Source organism: Aspergillus clavatus, genomic scaffold (assembly GCF_000002715.2).
Source record: "Aspergillus clavatus NRRL 1 1099423829791 genomic scaffold, whole genome shotgun sequence".
NCBI lineage: Eukaryota > Fungi > Ascomycota > Eurotiomycetes > Eurotiales > Aspergillaceae > Aspergillus > Aspergillus clavatus.
The window spans coordinates 1416728-1437277 of record NW_001517108.1 but is presented as its reverse complement, the minus strand read 5'-3'; the positions used below and the strand labels follow the sequence as shown (position 1 = coordinate 1437277).

General features: G+C 50.5%; 7 protein-coding genes across 7 annotated transcripts, besides 3 other annotated features; 3 read left to right on the top strand and 4 right to left on the bottom strand.

Annotated features, from left to right (window-relative positions):
- Positions 1 to 464: 464 nt before the first annotated feature.
- Positions 465 to 4402, top strand: ACLA_072420 (GTPase-activating protein LRG1; the record flags this gene model as incomplete). Its single annotated transcript, XM_001275634.1, has 6 exons — positions 465 to 920; positions 989 to 1691; positions 1741 to 2394; positions 2451 to 3536; positions 3593 to 3879; positions 3941 to 4402. 6 exons carry the CDS (start codon positions 465 to 467, stop codon positions 4400 to 4402), a joined length of 3648 nt encoding a protein of 1215 aa, XP_001275635.1.
- A 1534-nt stretch (positions 4403 to 5936) lies between these two features.
- ACLA_072410 (uncharacterized protein) lies at positions 5937 to 7202 on the bottom strand (the record flags this gene model as incomplete). Its single annotated transcript, XM_001275633.1, has 3 exons — positions 5937 to 6642; positions 6711 to 6996; positions 7049 to 7202. 3 exons carry the CDS (start codon positions 7200 to 7202, stop codon positions 5937 to 5939), a joined length of 1146 nt encoding a protein of 381 aa, XP_001275634.1.
- A 371-nt stretch (positions 7203 to 7573) lies between these two features.
- On the top strand, positions 7574 to 8602 carry ACLA_072400 (proteasome regulatory particle base subunit RPN10; the record flags this gene model as incomplete). Its single annotated transcript, XM_001275632.1, has 4 exons — positions 7574 to 7599; positions 7658 to 7696; positions 7758 to 7977; positions 8042 to 8602. The coding sequence occupies 4 exons, from the start codon at positions 7574 to 7576 to the stop codon at positions 8600 to 8602; spliced, it is 846 nt and encodes a 281-aa protein (XP_001275633.1).
- Positions 8603 to 8879: 277 nt separating this feature from the next.
- On the bottom strand, positions 8880 to 9588 carry ACLA_072390 (trafficking protein particle complex subunit 4; the record flags this gene model as incomplete). The annotated part of the gene is made up of 2 exons (XM_001275631.1): positions 8880 to 9288; positions 9371 to 9588. The coding sequence occupies 2 exons, from the start codon at positions 9586 to 9588 to the stop codon at positions 8880 to 8882; spliced, it is 627 nt and encodes a 208-aa protein (XP_001275632.1).
- Positions 9589 to 10543: 955 nt separating this feature from the next.
- Positions 10544 to 12931, bottom strand: ACLA_072380 (putative arsenite efflux transporter ArsB-like; the record flags this gene model as incomplete). The annotated part of the gene is made up of 3 exons (XM_001275630.1): positions 10544 to 10915; positions 10986 to 12802; positions 12856 to 12931. 3 exons carry the CDS (start codon positions 12929 to 12931, stop codon positions 10544 to 10546), a joined length of 2265 nt encoding a protein of 754 aa, XP_001275631.1.
- A 2007-nt stretch (positions 12932 to 14938) lies between these two features.
- Positions 14939 to 17051, top strand: ACLA_072370 (uncharacterized protein; the record flags this gene model as incomplete). The annotated part of the gene is made up of 5 exons (XM_001275629.1): positions 14939 to 15063; positions 15129 to 15265; positions 15330 to 15476; positions 15546 to 16082; positions 16141 to 17051. 5 exons carry the CDS (start codon positions 14939 to 14941, stop codon positions 17049 to 17051), a joined length of 1857 nt encoding a protein of 618 aa, XP_001275630.1.
- A 1432-nt stretch (positions 17052 to 18483) lies between these two features.
- Positions 18484 to 18516: a microsatellite.
- Positions 18493 to 18516: a microsatellite.
- A 26-nt stretch (positions 18517 to 18542) lies between these two features.
- On the bottom strand, positions 18543 to 19988 carry ACLA_072360 (putative C2H2 finger domain protein; the record flags this gene model as incomplete). The annotated part of the gene is made up of 1 exon (XM_001275628.1): positions 18543 to 19988. The coding sequence occupies one exon, from the start codon at positions 19986 to 19988 to the stop codon at positions 18543 to 18545; it is 1446 nt and encodes a 481-aa protein (XP_001275629.1).
- Positions 18895 to 18926: a microsatellite.
- Positions 19989 to 20550: the final 562 nt, after the last annotated feature.

Below are 20550 nucleotides of genomic sequence, written 5' to 3'. Positions count from 1 at the left end.
TCCCATTTCTATAGAGCTTGGTTGCATGCGAAAATAAGCTGGCAGTCCTTACTTGGTCACGCGCCTCCGTCGCTATTGCCTCGAGTACTACAATTTCCCCGCAAACTCCCTCTACATGGCGTGAGGTAAGTTGGGATGGAAGACTTTCAAACTCCTGGAACAATCCAACCAAACTCCGTAACGAGCTCAGATTCCCATCTAACTCATTCTTGGTAATAGACGCGTTGCCAACTTGCTACCTTATTACATCGTTTTTGGTGTTCTGATTTCGCCCATTACCCTGCCGAAACCCTCCTACCTCCCCAACCAGCCCGTGTCCTCTCAGACTGTCGGCGGTCATCGCATCTGGATATATAAGAGCAAGCAGGATTGCACGAAATCTTCATCGGTGCTCACCACCCTTATCATTGAGCCTGTGGGGAGGAATCGTTCTGTGATCCTAGAAAGGAGTGTTCCTTGTGGACATGCCTCCCGGCGATGTGTCCCTGCCGGACAGCCTTGTGCCGGGCAACGGGGCTGTCCGTCCGACTTTAAATACCAGTGGTCATGGTGGCAGCCTCCAGAGACAGACCCCCACCTCGCCTGCGGACAGCACTAAGCCCTTCGACTCACCCCGTGCAAGGCCTGGAGGTGCAAATGGATCAGTACACAGTCCCATCGAAGGAACACAAAATCCTGATGGTCGCATGGGTCGAAGATTAGATTCAAACAATCCTAGCCCAATAGACTCATCCACCCCGCGCGATCGAGCCGGTTATTGGGAGAAGTCCGCACAACGCGACAGACCTGCCCAAAGTGGCCGACCGCCTACAAAATCCCCTGCGAGTTCGCGAATCTGTAAAAAATGCGGCGATCCTCTGACGGGCCAATTTGTGCGTGCGCTTGGCGCAACATACCATCTTGAGTGCTTCAAGTGTGAGGTCGGTATTCCCTATGAACCCACCCCAGCATTTCATATCTCTGTAAACTGACCGGAAATCGACGGCAGGACTGCGGGCAAATCGTTGCATCCAAGTTCTTCCCGGTTGACGCTGAAGACGGAAGCGGGCAGTATCCCCTGTGTGAGACCGATTACTTTCGACGATTGGACCTTCTTTGCCATGAATGCGGCGGTGCCTTGCGTGGCTCTTACATCACGGCCTTAGAGCATAAATATCACATCGAGCATTTTACTTGCTCCGTTTGTCCAACAGTTTTCGGCGCTCAGGACTCCTACTATGAGCACGAGGGCAGGGTCTATTGTCATTTCCATTATTCAACGCAGTTCGCCCAGCGATGTCATGGATGTCACACGGCAATCCTGAAGCAATTCGTCGAAATCTTCCGCAATGGCCAGAACCAGCATTGGCACCCCGAATGCTACATGATACATAAATTCTGGAATGTGCGTTTAGCACCCACTGGGCAGCCACTAGAACTTCCTGAGACGGGACCCGATGCCACTGACGAAGAGCGGAACAAAATTCGGGAAGAAGAGGACATGATGGAGGAGAAAGTCTATCGAATTTGGAGCATCCTTTCCGGGTTCGAGGAATCGTCGGCGGCCTGTATCTCAGATATGCTACTCCACGTCAGCAATGGCTCTTATTTGGATGGTGTGCTAGTTGCTAAGAGATTCATTGGTCACGTCGAAGTTCTCTTCCGCGCTATCGACGAATTGGCAGGATACATCAGAACTCAGGAAATGAAAGGTACGCCTCACATTTCTCTGACGGCGGCACAACTAATCCTATTCGCTAGATCTCACATATGGCCGAGAAGCAAAGCTTCTATGCAAGAAGATTGTTGCATTCTTCGCCTTACTTTCCAAAACTCAGGAAACTGGGCCTAGGAAGTTGGGTGTCACACAGGAACTCTTGTCTTTGGTCACCGGTCTTGCTCACTATCTCAAACTTCTCATTCGAATTGGGCTGCAAGGTGCTCTCAAATTAGAGAGGGAAAAGCGAAGCCCTGATGGCCTTTACTATTTCTTGGACCACTTGGCGGATATTGAGGCATTACGCCCCCCAGAGCAAGAAGAATCACCTGCAGATCTGATGGCTGGAGTAGCCAAACTCGCTGATCAGCTCTCTGATTGCTGCGTAGCATGCAAAGAACCTATTGATGATGAATGCATTCTGTTGAATGACTCTAGATGGCACATCAAACCGCCTCATCTCACATGTGCGGCTTGCCAAACCGATCTTACTGGCACTTATCACGATGCACTCTGGAACTCGAAGATGAAGAAGGTTTACTGCAGCAGTTGCGTCGCGCAGCAAGGCCTGGCTAGTGAGAGCCAAACTGGATTCACTCGGGTGACTAAACTGGAGCAATTCGTCTTTCTACTGCGAGTTGCGCTTGCTCGCTTGCTCGCTGTGTTGCATGCTGGAGGAACCTTGCAATCTACCTCAGGTATTATCTGTTCTCCTTGATTGACCACTCGACATAGGCTAATAAATCTGACCTAGAAGAACCGAGCTCTGATGAGCCCAGAGATGGTAGTCAAATGCCACCTGGCGGGCAGATTCGCAGATCCGCAACACGAGCAAAACATGCAGGCAGAGACGGTGCGGCGGAATCATCGCTTGAGCAAACCGTTGGTGAAATGCGACGCTTGCGATCGATTCGAAATGAACGTACTTTGTCAACAACTTATAAAAGAGCTCGAGCTTCTCGGATTATTGACGGCCCTGAAGGCAGAAGTGTCCGTCCTGGTTCGTCCGGTGGCGAAGGCTCTGATGGCCGTGGTCATGGGTTCCAGATCGTAGAGGAAAGAGACGCGAATGGCGAGACAGTTACCGATCTGACGTTTGGCAATCAGGATGCTTTGACATTGGACGATATCCCGAGGATTGTTGCTGCCGAGCAAGCAAAAGAACAGCGCCCAAATGCCTACAGACATGCTGGTACCAAGCTTGTGGGGACCTCCGAGCCACTTCCCAAATATAACCAGGGCCATCAACGTGGTGTGTCCAGTGGCGGCTTGGAATCCCATCTCATTGAGCGGAACGGAAAGACCAAGAAGTACTTTTCTGAACTCTCTGCCCTCGAATACTTCATCGTACGACACGTCGCAGTACTCTCCATGGAACCCCTGCTCGAGGGACACTTCACATTAGAGGAGCTACTTTCGCTGATCGAATCTCGCAAGCCAACCATTTGGAACATCTTCGGTCGTGCTTTTAATAAAGATGCCAAGAAGGGCGGAAAGAAGAAGGGCGTGTTCGGTGTGAGCTTAGATTTCCTCGTTGAAAAGGAGGGGACCGAATCCTCACACGGCGTGGGGCCAGGCGCCTTGCGCATTCCTGCCCTGGTCGACGATGCCGTATCAGCAATGAGACAGATGGACATGTCGGTGGAAGGTGTCTTCCGGAAGAATGGCAACATCCGGCGACTGAAGGAAATTTCTGATTTGATCGACAACAAATATGATCAGGTGGACCTGACGAAGGAGAACCCTGTGCAGATTGCAGCGTTGCTGAAGAAGTTTCTTCGTGAAATGCCCGACCCACTACTAACATTCAAGCTGCACAACTTGTTTGTGATCTCCCAGAGTATGCCGCCCCCTCCATATCATCTGAAATCATGCTCATACGTGCTCTTTTCTTAGAAATCGCCGACCCGGAAAAGCAGAAGCGGCTGTTGCATCTCGCATGCTGCCTCCTTCCCAAGGCTCATAGAGACACCATGGAGGTCCTCTTCGCCTTTTTGAATTGGACCTCATCCTTCTCCCATGTGGATGAGGATACTGGTAGCAAGATGGACATTCACAACCTTGCGACTGTCATCACGCCCAACATTCTATATCCCAATACAAAGAACAGTACTGTGGATGAAAGTTTCTTGGCAATCGAGGCTGTAAATGCCCTCATCGCGTACAACGATACCATGTGCGAGGTATGTTTGCTTGAGCCACCTATGAGTGTCCTTTTCACCCAGACTAATGGCTATCGTCCAGATTCCCGAGGATCTGCAAGCTGTTCTCAGCGATACCACCCTCTTCAGGGGAGACAGTGAAGTCAGCAGCAAAGAGATCCTGAAAAGATATGGGGATATTGCGCGGGGAAGTTTCTCTCAAAAACCAAACAATGGGGGAGAAACAGTCACAATCACCAATCCTCATAATCGGGGAGCCAACATACCTACATCTGCGCGTATCGAAACGGACCCCTCTCAAGATGCATCCTGGCAGAACCAGGCCTCAGTTCGTCAAGTGCAGAATCCCAGTGGGCATAATCACTCAGCTAGTACTTCCGCACCGTTTACCCCGAAGGAACTTGCACCTGGACAAACCGGCAATTACCGTGGGCGAAGCACTAGCAATGGCAGCCAGCAAAACCAAGTTCCTCAGGAGGGACAATCCCACCAAATGCCATACAGAGCTCGTCAAGGAGCGGGCCCAATGGGAGTTGCTGGTTAGAGCTTGACCGATCATTTTTTAGGCGATCCGAGAATTTCTATCTCCTCACAGCGCTTTCTCTTCGCTTCAGCGATTCTATTTCTCTTCCTTCCCGACAAATCACCCTGTTCCCTTTTCTTGACATGCAGATGATTGCTCTTGGCGTACATCTGAACCATCTGGCGTTTCGTCCTGTTGCTTGGGATAAATGGAGTTCTCTCTCCCTTTTCGATTGATATGAGCCTTGACTCCCCAGTGCGTGGCTTACGGCTCGCTCTGCGCCATGGCTGATTGCAGTCCTTCGCCATATTTCTTCTTACCATATTTTCTCTTATCATTCCATTCAGAGTCTCCAAGCTCAAGAACAATGTGCATCCATTCGATTCCTCCGACTTGCTGTTGTGCTATTGTCACCATATCTGGTCCTATACGCCCTTTTTGACTTTGCACGACTACCTGTTCTCTTCTTATCAAAGCCTGGGCATGGAATTGCCTTGGCCGTCTTCTTAATTCCACTTTCCTTTCTTTATCCCTCTTTCTCCCATCTCCTTTTCTTTTCTCTTCCTTCTCTTCTTCTTTTCTCATTTACCCCTCACTTTACTTTCTTCTTTTCCTGGTGTTTGGGTATTCTACCTCGCCAACTAAAGGTGCAGAACCGTTGAGAGCATTGCTTTCGCTAGTCGGCCTACATGACCGCAAAGATACCTACCTGTTCCTGAATCAACGTTATCGCAGCCTCTTTTCTTTTTTTATCCCTTCTACTTTTCTTCTCCTTATCCCTTTTCTTTGCCCTTTTTCTTCTTTTCTTTTCTTTTCTTTTGCTTTTATTCAATTCATTCAGCTTTTGCAGCCTCCGTGAGGTGATATTCCCCAGATGTTGTTCGATTATTGCATACAATGTTCTTCATGCGGTGTTATTTCCTCAAAAAAGAGAAACTCGAGAGGTGTAATCTACTCAGGATTTGAAGAACTAAATCCCGTTCTTCCAAAGGTGCTTTCAGATCAACTCGTAGATTGAAATGCTATTCAAAATTTCCCAGTCCGGGGCGTGTTATACCCATAAGCGTGTTATATCCGTAAGTCAGACTGCGGGTCTGGCTCTTTGATCGCAAATACCAGCCGTGGCCAACAATGCACACACATACGGTCGTTATGTATCCGGTATCCTACCATCCAACACACGATTGAATTATCTTTACTGTGAGTAGAATGTCACGAGAGAAGGCAAATCGAGAACCTCAATGCATTCGTCATGGAACGTCCTTTACCATTCAATGGTCACACCAACGACAGAAAACGTATAAGTAAAGTAGAGCCATAGAACGCCTCTGAGGAAAACTGCAAGAGTAAAATGGCGGGCGAAAAAGATGACCAGCCCAAGTAGGATATGAAAATGCCATGACGCCTAAGAACCATCCAAATGTGGATGGAAAGGGGGGAAGAAAAAAAAGAAAGAAACAAGCAACCTCCGTGACTCTGCGAAAAGCGACTAGACCGCCCGAATAATATGACACCTACGCTGTTAACGAATTCAAATCCAAGACAAAGAAATAGGTTAAGCTCGCTTGCGCAAGGTTCGGCGCCCGGCTGTTGAAGCTTCACCCCCAACCGGTGCAGTGGCCTTCCTTGTTGTCGAGGTCGTGGTCTTCTTGGTAGATGCGGAAGATACTTGGTTGCGGGCCACGGTTGTCCTCTTGACTGGAGCACTGGCGCTAGATGTGGTGGTAACCTTCCTTGTTCCTGCACCTGCTCTGCCGGGTTTGACAACAGTCGTTCCGGAGGAGGCGGTGGATGAGATGCTTCCTCTGCGATCAAGCTGCGTGGCAGGTCGAGAAAAGGGCGAACGCATCGTTTTGGTTGTTGTGGCCGCTCGGCTTGCTGGTCTATTCACCTGGGCCTGAGAAGGTGGTCTGGCGGTAGTGGTGGGAGCTTTGGTCGTTCTCAAGCGGGCGTTGTCCATGACACCTGCTCCACTGGCTGAAGCTGACTTGAGCGGGCTGGATGGTTTCAGAGGCGACATAGGTCGTGAGAGATAATTCGAGTTGTGAGATTTCTCGGGAGAGGCACGGAAAGGAGACTGGGGGTATGTTCTGGAATTCAAGGATTTCGGAGACAGAATTCTGTAATCTGCCCCTCTAACCTCCTGGGACACCATGCGTGAAGTGCCGCCAGGGTTGGCCCGCCGCTTGGGATTCTTGAGCACATCCAGAGATTCTCCGGCTGCAGGAGCATTCTCCTTGTCTGAATAAGTTCCCTCGTGACTTTATTCGAACTTCGGTAAGCTTCCGACCGAGATTCATAGGAATTGCCAATTCTAGGGAAATCTTACCTTTGCTTCTTGACCCGACGCGTGCTTGGACTTGCGGCAGACACGGTCCGTTTTCCAGCCTTGACCGAGGCAGATGTCACATTGCGCTTACCAGGGCTGGCGTGCTTCCTGGGGGAAAGGGTGGTCTGTTGTGCACGGAGCAGAGTGTTATGTTTCTCCAGTAGGTCGCCCATTTTCGCCTTCCGAAGCGCGATAGGAATCCGATTGACGCGCCGCTCGATTCGAGCTCGCAGATCATTTGCCTGGAGAGCATATTGCGCGCGAAGTTTGCGGGCTCGTTCAGTGACTAGGTTACGGGTCAGTTTATGAAGAGTTGAGGAAGGAGAAAGGGGACATACGCTCGAGCTGCAAGTTATCAATAAGAGCTTGTTTCTGGCTCCGAGTTACTCGCAGCTTTTTGTGAGGAGGTGCATCTGTGGGCGTCCTGGCTGCATCGCTGTTGTACGCGTCATGGGCAGCGTCGGGAGACTTGCGTTTAGTCGGAGAAGCCATGATAAGATTGGGATATATCAAAAATCCAGAAACTGATGGGGTCGAGGCGCGTTGTGCGTGGTTGTCAATGGAAGAGGGAGGGACAGAGGAGATGCGCGTAGAGAGGATGTTTGATGGAAGAGTAAACAAGAGCTGACTTAATTCGTCGCTAGCTCCGCCCGGGCGGAGAGTGTGACATCTCTCGTCTTCAGCAGCTCCAACCTCCAGTCACTCCGCCCATCATCATCTTCCATTCCATCACCGCAACATTCCACTTTTCTTGCTTTCAAAGCTTTAACTATCATTCACGGAGCTTAGAATACGATACTTTTTGTTTACTCTCGAGCCGATTCGCTTTTTCCCATCGATTTTGTGGATATACCTTTGCCAAGATGTCGCTCGAAGCCACCATGATCATGTCCGTCTCCCCTCAGCTTCCTTTCAAGCTGGTTTACAGCGGTCTGACGATTGTACAGTGTAGACAATAGCGAGAGCAGCAGAAACGGAGACTATACGTGAGTAGTACTGAGTTTCGTCTTTCGGACGAGCTGTTATTCAGTAGCTGACAGCTTGCAGCTCAACACGATGGCAAGCACAGGTTGATGCCGTCAGCGTCATTCACAGTGCCAAAATGCGCGCGCATCCCCAATCTGCCGTCGGTCTCATGAGCATGGGTGGTAAAGGCCCCGAGGTCCTCTCGACATTCACTTCCGATTTCGGCAGCATTCTTGCTGGTCTGCACCGGACGAAGATCCACGGCACTGCCCACCTTAGCTCCAGTATACAAGTGGCGGGTGTATGTCATCCATCTCAGTTGCATGGTCGCCCATCATAGTCACTGACGAATTTGATCAAACTAGCTCGCCCTGAAGCACCGCTCCGAGAAGTCCCAGAGACAACGCATTATCGTATTTTCCTGCTCCCCGATCGATGAAGATGAGAAGACGCTGGTCAAGCTGGCAAAGAAAATGAAGAAGAACAACGTATCGATCGATGTGATTGCTTTTGGAGACCTCGAGTCGGATCAGACCAAGAAGCTTGAGGCTTTTGTGGAGAATGTCAAGGGGGGCGATGGGTCCAACCTGGCCATCATCCCACCCGGCCCAAATCTGCTGAGTGAGGAGCTTCAGGCTACACCTATCCTGGGTGGCGACGCCGGCGCCGGCGGTGCGGGTGCGGAAGGTGGTGAGGCTGGCGGCTTCGGATTCGAGGACGCCGCTGAGAACGACCCGGAGCTCGCATTTGCCCTGCGTCTCTCACTCGAGGAGGAGAAGAACCGACAGGAAAAGGAGAAGAGGGAACGGGAGGAGCGAGAACGCGCAGCGAATCTTGAGAACATCCCCGAGGAGGGCCAACCGGCCGGGGAGTCGAGTGGCAACCATGACAAGAAAGAGGACGGTGACAAGATGGACACAGCGTAGGAAGGGAACCTGTGACGTTCTATATGGTGGATGACTCTAATGCATACCCGGCGTTTCTCTGTATTGTCATGTGCTCTTGTAATTCTAGAAAGCGTGTCCTACCACTACGCTTCCGAGGAAAATAAATCATGTTGCGAAATTCTATGGAACAAAACCCAGGCACGTTCACGCACCCCAAGTCATAACTAGCAAAATAAAGAAAAAAGTATCATGTCATCAAAACCGCGCCCATCATTCATCCTCACTCAGTTCCCGCTACCCACCCGTTAAGACTCCATCATGCCCTCCCCCTCAACCAGCCCGCTAGATGTCGATCAAACGCCTCACACCGAACAGGCATTTCCAGCTGATAGAAAGGATTCTTCATTACGTAGTCCGAGTACAGCTCATACACCTTCTTCACCACCACCTCTATGTTCGTCATCAGCGGATCCGTAAACAGCAGGAACTTTGTCCCCGTCAGCGTCTGGAAACAGGTTAGACGGAACTTGTCCGTCTCGAGCGACTCGAGGCCCGTGACCGGGACGCCGGGGTTGGGGAGTGCGGATGTCGTCGCGGCCGTGGTAGGGGTGGATGTGCCGGAGGGGGAGGAGAGGGCGACGTTGGAGGCGGAGGAGGCTGGGGTTGCGGATAGGGAGGCGGGTCGAGGGATTCGGGGGGTGATGGAGCGGGTGATGGCGTGGACGCTGGAGACGAGGGGGTCAGCATAAATCTGGCTTGTGGTTTTTGGGGTGTGGAAGATAGGGGGGGGGCTTTGTTTCGACGGACCCGTGAAACGTCCCTGCGAGGACGAGGTAGTCGTTTGTGGAGAGCTTGCGCAGCCCGGGCTGGAATTCGCGCTGGTAGATTAACCCGCCGGCTTTGTTGATGATGATGAGGGAGAAGACGGCCCTGTGGTTTCGTGTCAATGGGACTCGGGTCAAGTGCGCTTGAGCTTGAGCTTGAGCTTGGGCTTGGGGGGGCTGCTGGCGCTGTTTGACATACATGGTGGGTGGGAGTTGGACAATTGTGTTGTGTCCTGGGAGAAAGAGGAGTTTCGGTATTATGGTTCATGCAGCATCACTCAAGCTAGCATGCTAGGTATTGGATTATAATGTTCACAAAAACGCTTTATCGCGAGGGTCTCATTTCATCGTTATCGTGGTCGTTATGGTGTTTGGAATCAAGCATCATCGGCAGAAATGCGGAGAGGAATCACTGGCCTGAGGTGTCTATTCTGCACCCAGTGCAGAGCTTCCATCGAAGATTAATGTTGCGTTTTAGATGGCATCTATATCAGTCAATCTGGCACTTTTGTTGTTTATTAACTTTCATATCTCCAAGAGAAGCTTCATAGACATCTAGCACATCTCTACCATCATCTATCTTGTGTCGAAATTTACGTCTACGGCATACGCTTGCTAGTCAAAGTATATGTACATCAATGCAACTGTAGATACTAGGTGCAAGACACACGCTCAGAGGGGAGAACTTGGAAAATATGGATAGTTTCACCAAGTGATGAATGCTTTCATTCAAAATGTCTTTGAAACTGCGTATCAATCATATACGTAACTCGTTGAGGAATCCGTCAAGTCATGAGGAATAAAGAGAGAGGTATGTGCCAGAGCACAGTATTGTTGATCCCGCAGCAGGATATCTCGAGTCGCATATCCCAGATACACTATGGAATGATATTCGCCGTCTGGTCGAAGGAAATTCTCGTCTTCTTCGTGTGGAAAACCCTGCAGCTGCTGTGAATTCATGGTCCTCATAGCATGAGGTCTAAGGGATCAGAAGACAGGTCAATAGACCCGAAAAGGGCCGCCGGTGTCTCCTTAGCACAATGCCTGATCTGAGCAGTCTCGCGAGTGTAGAGACGCGATGGAGACGGCAACTCGTTGCCTTGCTGCCCGCGCGGCCGCGTCGGTGAGACTTTGATTGAGCGCGATCACAAGCGCTCTAGATGATTTCATCAGAAGTATAATGCCAATCGTCATAAGGAGATTTGTCTCTGGTAATGTAGACCTGCCCCACGAGGATGGTACACCCCACAATCATGGAGATCGCGATAATGGGGAGGTTGACCCGTGCAAAATCTAGGCTCCGGACCCGAATGTGCTTTCTGGCGAGGATGTCTCGCCACAACAGGCCAGCCAGGGATGCGCTGAAGGCCGTGCTGAAGGCACCGTAGTTCACACCGATCGCCATACTGTATACAGTGGCCCAGAAAGTCCGGTTACTGATCGCGATGCCGTTATCGTGGTGAATCTGCTGCCATGTTTGTATGACTCGTGACAGAAGGATGGTGGTACCGATGTTTGTGCCGGCAAACTAGAAACAGCGGATTATTATGTTAGCCATTCAGGATCCACAGCCTGAGGATACGAGTAGAGCAACTTACGTTGCACAGTATCACGGAGAGAAAGCCCATGCCACCAATCGCGCCGACAGTCCCCGTCTTTTTCACCCAGTGATCCCACCCGTAAGCGAACACAGGAACCCAACCCTTAGTTACTAGTGCTTGCACGAGAACGAACATGGCGAAAGCAAAGGGTACAAGCGCGAATGGCATGTGGGACACCACCGCTGTAACGGTGGGAAACGTCTCTTGCGACCATCTGTACGCCTTCCTGGACAATGACACTAGAGTCGACTTCTCTGCTCTGTTCCTTGATGTAACATCCTGCGAGCGGCTGTCGGTATATGTCCGCTTTTCAACATCCATCTCGAGACTTGAGGTCGCACCTGACATTTGTCGTGGCGGGGCCGTAGAGAATTCCTGCTTTTCGTCCAACGTATTCATTGCGCTGGTACCAGCGGGACCGTTGTGCACTTGATCACCTCTCGGTACCAGCGTTGATATTGACGATTCTAGCGGGGAAGCCAGTGTATGGCTTTGGCCGTCTGACATCTCGGACGAGAACCCTGTAGAAGCGCGATTTGGCGGCTTGACACTGGTGATATCCGCAGTGATTTCTTCCTTCCTGTCTGACGTTGTTCCATTCTGATGGTTTATTTGAGGCTTCGCAGAATGAGTGGCCTCGGATTGCTCCCTTCTTGCTTTTTCCTCCCTGAGCGCTCGTTCCGCTTGGGCTAGTTCGACCTCCTCGCGGCCCTTCCTGGCAATCTCGCGGGTCTCATGTCGGTGGTACCACCCAAATCCGATATCCCAACAGAACATGACGAAGGCGGCTGGCACCGTCACCCAGGAGACGGGATGCTCATCGCCGTTCTGACTAGCAGCGTTTTTGGCCAGAAGTGTAATTAACGTCGCTGCCATGATTAGTGCGCCAAACGCAGCACCTCCCTTATCCAAGAACGGATTCATGATCTCTTCCAAAGAGAGCTTTTGCTCGTCCTCAACAGAATCGTTCTCCTGCTCCTCGGTATTTCCCCTAGCGTTAGGGATGTTGGGGTTCACCGGCTTCTTTGCCTTTTCCTCGTCTGAGAGTTCATGCATCTTGATCGAGAGAGGGATGAGAGATTCGTCCGCAAAGATGATGTAAAGCAGAAAAGGGAACAGCACGATGGCAGTGATCACAACGGGAACAATCATATTTGCGGTGTAGTGGATGAACTTGATTTGAAATGCACCGGCTAGCACTAAGTTGGTCGGGTTCGAGGAGACGAGGATTGCCGAGGCAATATTGGCAATAGCGAATTGACTGTAGATCCAGGCTCGCGGGTGGACGATGTTGCGAGAGACACGGGTCATATAGGCAAGAAATGCGGTTCCAGACAGAATGATCGGGTCATTGCCAATGAAGCTGCCGAGACCGAAGAAGAAGGCGTACAGATAGAAGAAGAGCCGGTGGCCGACCTTACCACCTTTATCAAGCACCTTGAAGGCCAAGTACCTGATTAGACCCGATGCGTCAATGGAAATGGCGATGTAGGCCAGTGTCAGGAAGAAGCCCATGATGTCAATGGGGACGATATTGTCGGCACCCAGTGTGCCACCGCGCACTTCATCTCGGCCAATTGCCAAGATGGCCAACAAGAAGAGATCGGCCACTAGAGGTGCTGTCACGAAATTGACCGGCAGGTTCAACCGCACATATGCTTTGACTTTGCCATTCTGATCGTCGTTATCGTCCGAATGGCCGCGGTCCTGTCTGGGAGCTATGATTCGTAATGTGCTCAGAGCATCCAGCACCCCGTTGAAAAGCGGGCGCGGAACGTAGATGGGAATATGGAAGGGGAAAAGCACAATGATATCTGTAACAGTTAAGTCGCAAGGCCTGGTAGGTTCGGGGTCGAATCCCACATACTGGTGATAATGAAAACAATCAGCGTGATAATTGATCGCCAGTCTTTGATTTTATCGGTGTCCAAGTCTTCCGCCATTTTTTTCTTTCTTTTTTTATAATTCTCTTTCTTGTTGCACAAGTCCCGCGCCGTGGCTTTTCTTTCCTCAGACAGGTCGGAGAAGGCTGGCTTTTGTCGATTCTCGATTCTCGCTTGTTGGTATAGGCAAAATAATAAGGTAGACAGACGTCAAGTTTTGGAATTAGCAAGATATGTCCACAGACAAAGCTTCAGATGGTACGCGCCATCTGCGGTATGAGAGCCGTTTCTTTCTGCTGTCACTTTGCTGGAAGAAGCGCGAAGATAGGGAATTCCCTTGAATCATTAAGAATTCGACGAGAAAGCCTGATTGGAAGAATGATGGCGCACAGAATGAATGCACGAGATGGATGATCGCAAATGGTCGGTCATCTTCTTCTTCTTCTTCTAATTGTTCAGTTTCATTTCGCCACTTTGCATGTCGGTTCGGAAAACCAGTGATGATCGTGGTGAACAGGTTAGAAATATCGAGAAGCAGGAACAGCAACAGTCGTAGTATATCAACTTTTTCCCTTGCATTGGCATGCCGTTAAAAAATATCCGTGGACCAGGAAAGAGTGAGAGTGGTGGCACATTTACTCCGAATTAGTATCAGTGCCACCCCAAAGACTCAGGAATTAATTCATCGCTCCAGACTAGAGCAATCGGGCACAAGGTCGTTAGCCCAAACCTCATTAGCGGAATCATGATATGGAGGCGCAGTCGAACAGCAGATCTTGATTGAAAAGGTGTGCATACTTGGAGGGCTTGGGAGTTGGAATTCTTCTTCTGGGTTCCCCGCCAAATGATGACTTGGGTGGTTATCATCAGCCAAACTAACTCCCATCTTCTCCAGTACGATTGATTGATCTATCTATCTAATGTCTGATCTACTAGCTAGAGAACACAAAGCATTGAAGTTTCTCAACAGATCGAAGGCCTGATACGATGATTGAGCGATTTGAGCCGAATAATCTGTGCGAGCGAGAGACAAAAAGCCTCAATGATGGCCCAAAGAGGAAAAAAAAGACAATCAGCTCTCAACAGAATCAAACGCCTTCAGCCGCGTCGATCTGACCGTCGAGTTTTCACTTTTTACCTCCTCTATCTAACTAGTCTAACTAGTAAGCCGACGGATACGAACAACCTCACTAATAATTCTTCGCTGATTGCTCATTTTCTGCGCCCACTCCGGTGGTTCACCCTTCACTGTCCACTGCCTGGTCGCCGTTTTTGCCCCAGATTACCCACTTTCTGGTAAAGACTCTGATCGACCGTCAGACGGTACGATGTTTGACGGGGTTCCTTGTCCTCCTGATCCGTTGAGGCTTCGATAAAAATGAAGCATCCAATCACTCCTTCGAGGATTGCTTGAGCCCTCAATAATAAGCTCGTATCTCAGCCTCCTCCAGGGTAGTTCTCGCTGATTTGTCGTTGATTCCGACATCTTGATTCGCATGAGACACTCGGACTCCCAGCAGTCTAGGTAACTAACTCGGTCGATTCGTCCTTTATCGCTTTCTAGCTTTCAGACTCTAAACAGGTTAATGTTGACACTACCAACAGACCACTCACTAAGAAGAATTCAGCTCTTCAGACCCTTATGTGCCCTTATGTGCCCCGTTTCAACTTTTGAGCTCTAAATCCGATTATGAGTTGCAGGCTCTGTTAGCCGAGGTGATGCCCGATCATGAACCAGTCTGATTACGCATGCTTGCCAGCCTCGCAAACAGCAAGTCTGGTTGCTGAAGTACCAAGAGTCTCCTTTAGTGCTGTTCTTTCCGAATCCGCGCTGTTGTTTTGCAGCATAGTTCGACTCCTTTCCATCAAATATCGACCTTAAGAAGACCCTGCCTACTTGATACTCGGAAGGCAGAGGTATATAATACCACTGCATATGCCAAACTTCCGACTCGACGTCCACGACAAACCAACTTGAAACATCGCTACAGAACTGCATATCATATCTCGTTTCCTGGCATCTGATCGATCATCGAATACTGTACGCAAGACCATGCTCATGTAGTGATGCCGGCAATTCATCCTTCACTGCTCAATAGATCTCTTGATACTCCCAGCAGTGCCAGTAATGCCCTGCAGGTGATTTGTGCCTGGCCAGTTTCTGGTCAGTATGGACCCGGAACTCGAGTTTTGTACGTGAATCCCAGCCGGAAAACATCTGCATACGTCTTTCCTAACGATCCCTGGTATGTCGCAGATACTATGTCCTTATAGCAACCTGCGTCTTCGGTCGCCGGGCTGAATGGATCAGAAATGCTTGTCTGGCTGCTGCCCTACTATTCCCAGCCGTCGCTGGCCTTCATGGAATTGTGCTTGCATCCTTACACAATGATGGTATATTGAAACCTCCAACCTATACCTTGGTTCCGCAGCCCAACTAATCACAAAGACCGTCTAGACGCAGTTGATATGGACGTCTTCGGGGCATTTCAATTTTGCTCAATCGGCGTCTTGACTGCCCCGGTCACTGTCCGACTCTCTCGAACCTACTTCAATGAACCTGGTCGAAACATCATCTTTCTCTGGACTGGACTCATTCTCGCGGGTAAGTCTCTTGCTTAGTCGTGTTTGAAAATACTTGGCTGACCACTGGGTTGTTTTCTTGCGCAAACAGGACTTGTGAGCTTAACGGTGGAGTTTTATCGGATCACAACTCATAACTGCATGGTGGCCGGCCACCCATTATCCAAGAACTCCATGGATTTCCTCTACGGAGATACTACTTGTGGCCTCACTTGCTCCGTTGAAGAAGGCCCGTTCTCCCCCATGCGAAGAGATGCAGCAAACAACATATATGTCATCCCGGCACCAGAAAGGTTGACATTTGGCGCTGCAACTCTGCTTGCCGCTGCTTGCTGTATCCCGGCCGTCCTCTCGATCGTTTCCATGTGGAACAGGATCCTTGATCTTAATTGGACGAGGCGTTTTGGAAATCCGAAAAGAGACATAAAAAGAGACGAAGAAGTGATCGAGGGCACCAATGGAGCGACCTTTGGGTCAATGAAGAATGTCAACGAGTTGATCAGGTCGTTCTTGAGGGTTGTAGAAATTCCGCTGTTTAGTGCAGCAGTGCTCGTCATTATTATAATTGGCGAGAGGAACTTTTTCAGCCATCAGGTCCAGTACCAGACGGAGCCGATTCAGAGCATAGGTACGTCAACATCAATCATCGCCCAGGATAAGATGCGCATTTTCTGACTCATCTCTAGGGCAATGGGCGCCGATAGTTGGTGCTGGACTTGCTGTAATCGGATCTCTCTCTCTATTTCTTGCAGTGGCCGTCGACGATGAGCAAGTGGAGGCTGAATCGGGGCTGAGCAGCACTCCCGCTAGTTCTCCCCGCTGGCGGCCGAGTAGCGACGATGGGTCAGCATCGACGACCCCCACTGAATGGGCTACAGACCACCCCCATAGTCCTCCGGAGGCCGCGATGGGGATAGTGCGGACGCCCACTCAAGGTACTGTACGGCAATTGAAACGACAACATACCGAGGACGTTGGTAAGAGGCGGAAAGTGGCCCAGATGCTGATCAAATTCAGTGAACGTATTAGCAACGCGGCGTACGATCGATATAGTGGCACCGATTTCATGCGTGGCCCAGCCACCGGATTTCCTGAAATCCCTGGTGAGGACCTCAGGAACGGCGACCTAGAAAGAATTCGGCGGTCATACAATCCACATCTTACTGAACTGGCCACGCCAGTCTCTCCCGGGCAGACATCGCGGATGGGAAGCGTTGCTGGTAGCATTTACTCCCACGTCGACCCTGAACATAGTCCAACGGCCTTAAGGCCTGTCTCACCTACCCCTAGCATAGCTAGAAGATCACGAGCTAGCATGTCTCAGGATAGACGGCTATCTGAGGTACAAGCGCCTACCTCATATTCTCCTAGCGCGGCAAGAAGTAGCTCAAGGCCACGCGGAAATACGCTTGAAGTGCCAAGGGCACCGCCTCGAGCCCACAATCCTGGAACGCGAAGCAGATCGTCTACTGCTCCGGATAGTTTCTCAGGCGGCTTGTCCATCGCAGACACCGCGCCTGTGATCATCGTCTCTCCTGATCTGGATATGCCCTCACCTGCACAAGATTCACCTCAAAATTCGCGTCCACGTCCTTGAGCGTGCAGAACATCCTGCCTTCACTCACCCATTATCATCTGGCCAAGATGATCAAGATGGTGCCGACCATTCAAGAACCCCCCCACCGCCCCTTCTCTGCCCTCGGCCCATGGATCCATTTATGGGAAGCCGTCTGTACTGAGGGAAGAACAGACAGACTTGTGAAATCTGGCTTTCTTCTAAGCCGGCTGTGTCAGAATGCACTAGCTTGATTCACGAAGCTGATTCTTGGAAACTATCTCCACCAGTCTCCTAATCCGCGATCATCATACAGTCTTCATTTGGGATGCAAGTCAGATCTTTGAGCAGTCTGAATTGAAATCCTACGACCCAGCCAACATCGCGGGCTCACATGGCCGGTGAATGAGGAACAGAATGGCATATATCTGGAACGATCAGACTATCCTTGCTGATCCCCCCTGATAGAATTCAGGCCTATGATGATCTGCAGAGGAGACTTGGGCAACCATTGTCTTCTCACCCCAGCAAATATTCCAACCTGTACATGCTTACAAGCAATGTACGAAACAAACACATTACCGCCCTAGTTACTGCCCTAAAAGTGGTACAGTGACAGGTACAGTGCTGACTCAGAACACCCCGGTTCGACAGATATCCGGACTCGGTGGTTGTTCACCTCCTCATGTTGAGAGCCCGAGGTACTGAGGGCCCTTATTAGCCAGCCTGTCGAGCTGCCCCTACGCAATCTTTGTATATCGAATTCGTACAGCAGCGCCTTTCGCCTCGGCTCAGCTATCACTTCCAAATGAAGTTCTCTGGTCCTCTGGTATCAGAGGAATACACCCTCGGCTACTGCAGAAATCCCCCCCTGTAGTCAACCGTCCCGTCCAAGCGAACAGCATATTGTGCCGTACGCGGTCAACTCGCAGTCACACTGACCGAGTGTATCATCTAATGTATATCGATAGCAGTTGCAGAATCTTAGAAATAATGTATACTTCTAACTCTGGTAGCTATGATCTGATCCTATTGCATTGCGCCCTTTAATGGCAGAATACATCTGCTCTGGACAACTTGCTACGATCTGAGGATGGCATCGGGGGACTCAGATGGTGTCTCTGTCACGAACAGATAGAGAGGGATATCTGGGCAGTATTTTATCGATAGAGACCATTTTTGAAAGTGTTTTTTTTATATCTCACCAGCAGGGGCATAAAATGTTAATCGAAAGGATCACTCTATGGTCTCTGACAGGTGCTCCGGAATTCTTTGCCATCAAACATCGTTATTCATAAGTCTCGAAGCATAACAAATTGAAAAAAAAAGCAAACATTAATATCAGTACAGGATATCCGTCGTTAGAGTCGTGAGCCCAATCCTTCTATATAATCCAGGGTATAGCGGCGGAAACATGCAAAGGTACGCCGAGTGATTAAAATGATAATGTGAGAAGAAGGAAAAGCGGTGGCAAAAAAGAATAGAAAACAAAAGAAAACAAAAGAAAGAAGGGGAACAATTGGAAAAACAAAATCATCCACGTAGAGCAACCAACACCCACTTGCCCTTATCATTGCGTTGGATGAGTCCCTCACTTAGGGCCCAGTTCCGCAAACCAATGTCCTCTTCTTCCGGGACGGAGTGCTCGTCCTTCTCAAAGTGCCGTCCAACATGTTCCATCCGCTCATTCCAGCTGGCCGGGCCTGAGAATTCCTTCGCGCAGAATCCGCACTGACTCTGTTGAGGCGGCTTGCGTTGCTCACGCCAGCAGCGGGACCGAACATCCTCAAGGCTGACCTCGAACGCTTGCAGCTCCTGCGCGCTTGCAGATCGACCCTCGAGCACCCATGGGGCATGCATGCGACGCTGATGCTGCGTGAAGAGGTCTTTGCGGTTGAAGTCTTTGCGGTTGAAGTCGTTCGTCTGGCGGGCAGAGTGGTCGTGAGACGCAGAGCGACTGCGGGATGAGCCGATGGCATGGCCATACTTCTTCCTGCTGGCTTTGTGGCCATCGTCGCAATTATCGACGTCACATCGAAAGTAGCCTAGTTGGAGGTGCTGTGACCCAATGTGTCGTTTCCATTCATTCTTCGAGGTGAAAATACTGGTGCAGCCGTAGTGTGAGAAGCTGCAGACGAAGAGGCGCGGGGACGAAGAAGCTCTCTTGGGCGTCTTCTTGCGGCCAGTCTGTTGGGCTAGAGTAGATGTTGCCGCCTTGCGTCGTGACTTTTCCGCCGTGACTGGCTTCGTGACACGACCGGATTGCGATGTCTTCGGCGCGTTGCGGCGAGTTTTTCCACGTCCAGCTTGCGGCAAAGATGCGCGGCGAGCAACTATCTCTCCACCGGTATGAATACCACTCATGGCTTCTGTACTGTTTTCTGCCTCATCGACTTGATTATCCCCGTCATATACAAGCAGCTGCGGTGGTGATAGGGGGTACATTGGCTCCACGATTGGCTCGGGATCAGGATAGCTTTGTATCTGAGGAAGTGCAACCGAGTCGGTCGCTGATCCAGCCGGTGAAGAATACCTTCCGACGTTGGATGAGGGGACTTTTGGATCGTCGTAGATGGAGGGAGGAGACGGGTAGGCTTCCATCAAGCTGCTCGGCGCAAAGTTCCCGTCGCAACTACTGCGAGGACTCTCTACGCCAGAGGTTGATGAGATATCGTTGTTCCAAGAAGACGCGAGATGGTATGCGTTAGGGGCAGCAATATGAAGCCCCGCATGGGCAAATGGAGGCGGGCCGACGGCATGTGGGGAAATGGACCCGTCGATCCAGGTTGTATACGCAGAGATATAATGGCCTTTATCATGGGTTGGAAGCTGCGACAACTGCAGCTGGAATGGGGATGATTCTTGGTGGAAAGCGGGACTCATGTGAGGATCGGGAGAAGGGTAAAGCTGGTAATCTTCGAACGAGGTACGATCAACAAGATCGATGGGAGGAATCTCTGCGTAAGCGAATGGATGCATCTTGCAGCGTATTCAGCACCCTTGGCTTTTCCTGACATAGACCGACCATGAAGAAGAGAAACTAAGGACCAGCAAGGTAGCTTTGGTTCTTTATATTGTTCACATGAATAGGGGGATTCAACTCTCCTTCTGGGAAATGAGCCCTAGCGAGCGGAGTATACATCATACAGGGTAGTCGATGGGGTGGCGCAGGAATGCTAGACGCAGCATTCCCCAGACCGTAAACCTCGCAGACCTGTGATTTGACACAGTTGAGCCGCATCGACCTATTGCTTTGGTCGCTTACTCGCGACGAACAGCCGGGCGCCCATTCGCTCACCACGGATCAGAGTTGATTGCAAACTGGGCCAACCGAGTCGCAGTACCCCTGCGAATGCATGAGTGGTGGTCATCTGCGAATCGCTGGCGGTCGAGCGTCTCCCAGTGGATGATTGTTATTGTTTCACCCGCCCCTTTTTCTTGCTTGTTGAATCAGCATCTTCTGTAGAATCTAGTGCCGAATGTCTGGCTATCCTGCGACTGCGAGTTTGACTTTGACCCCTGGGGCACAGCCGGCCAAAAA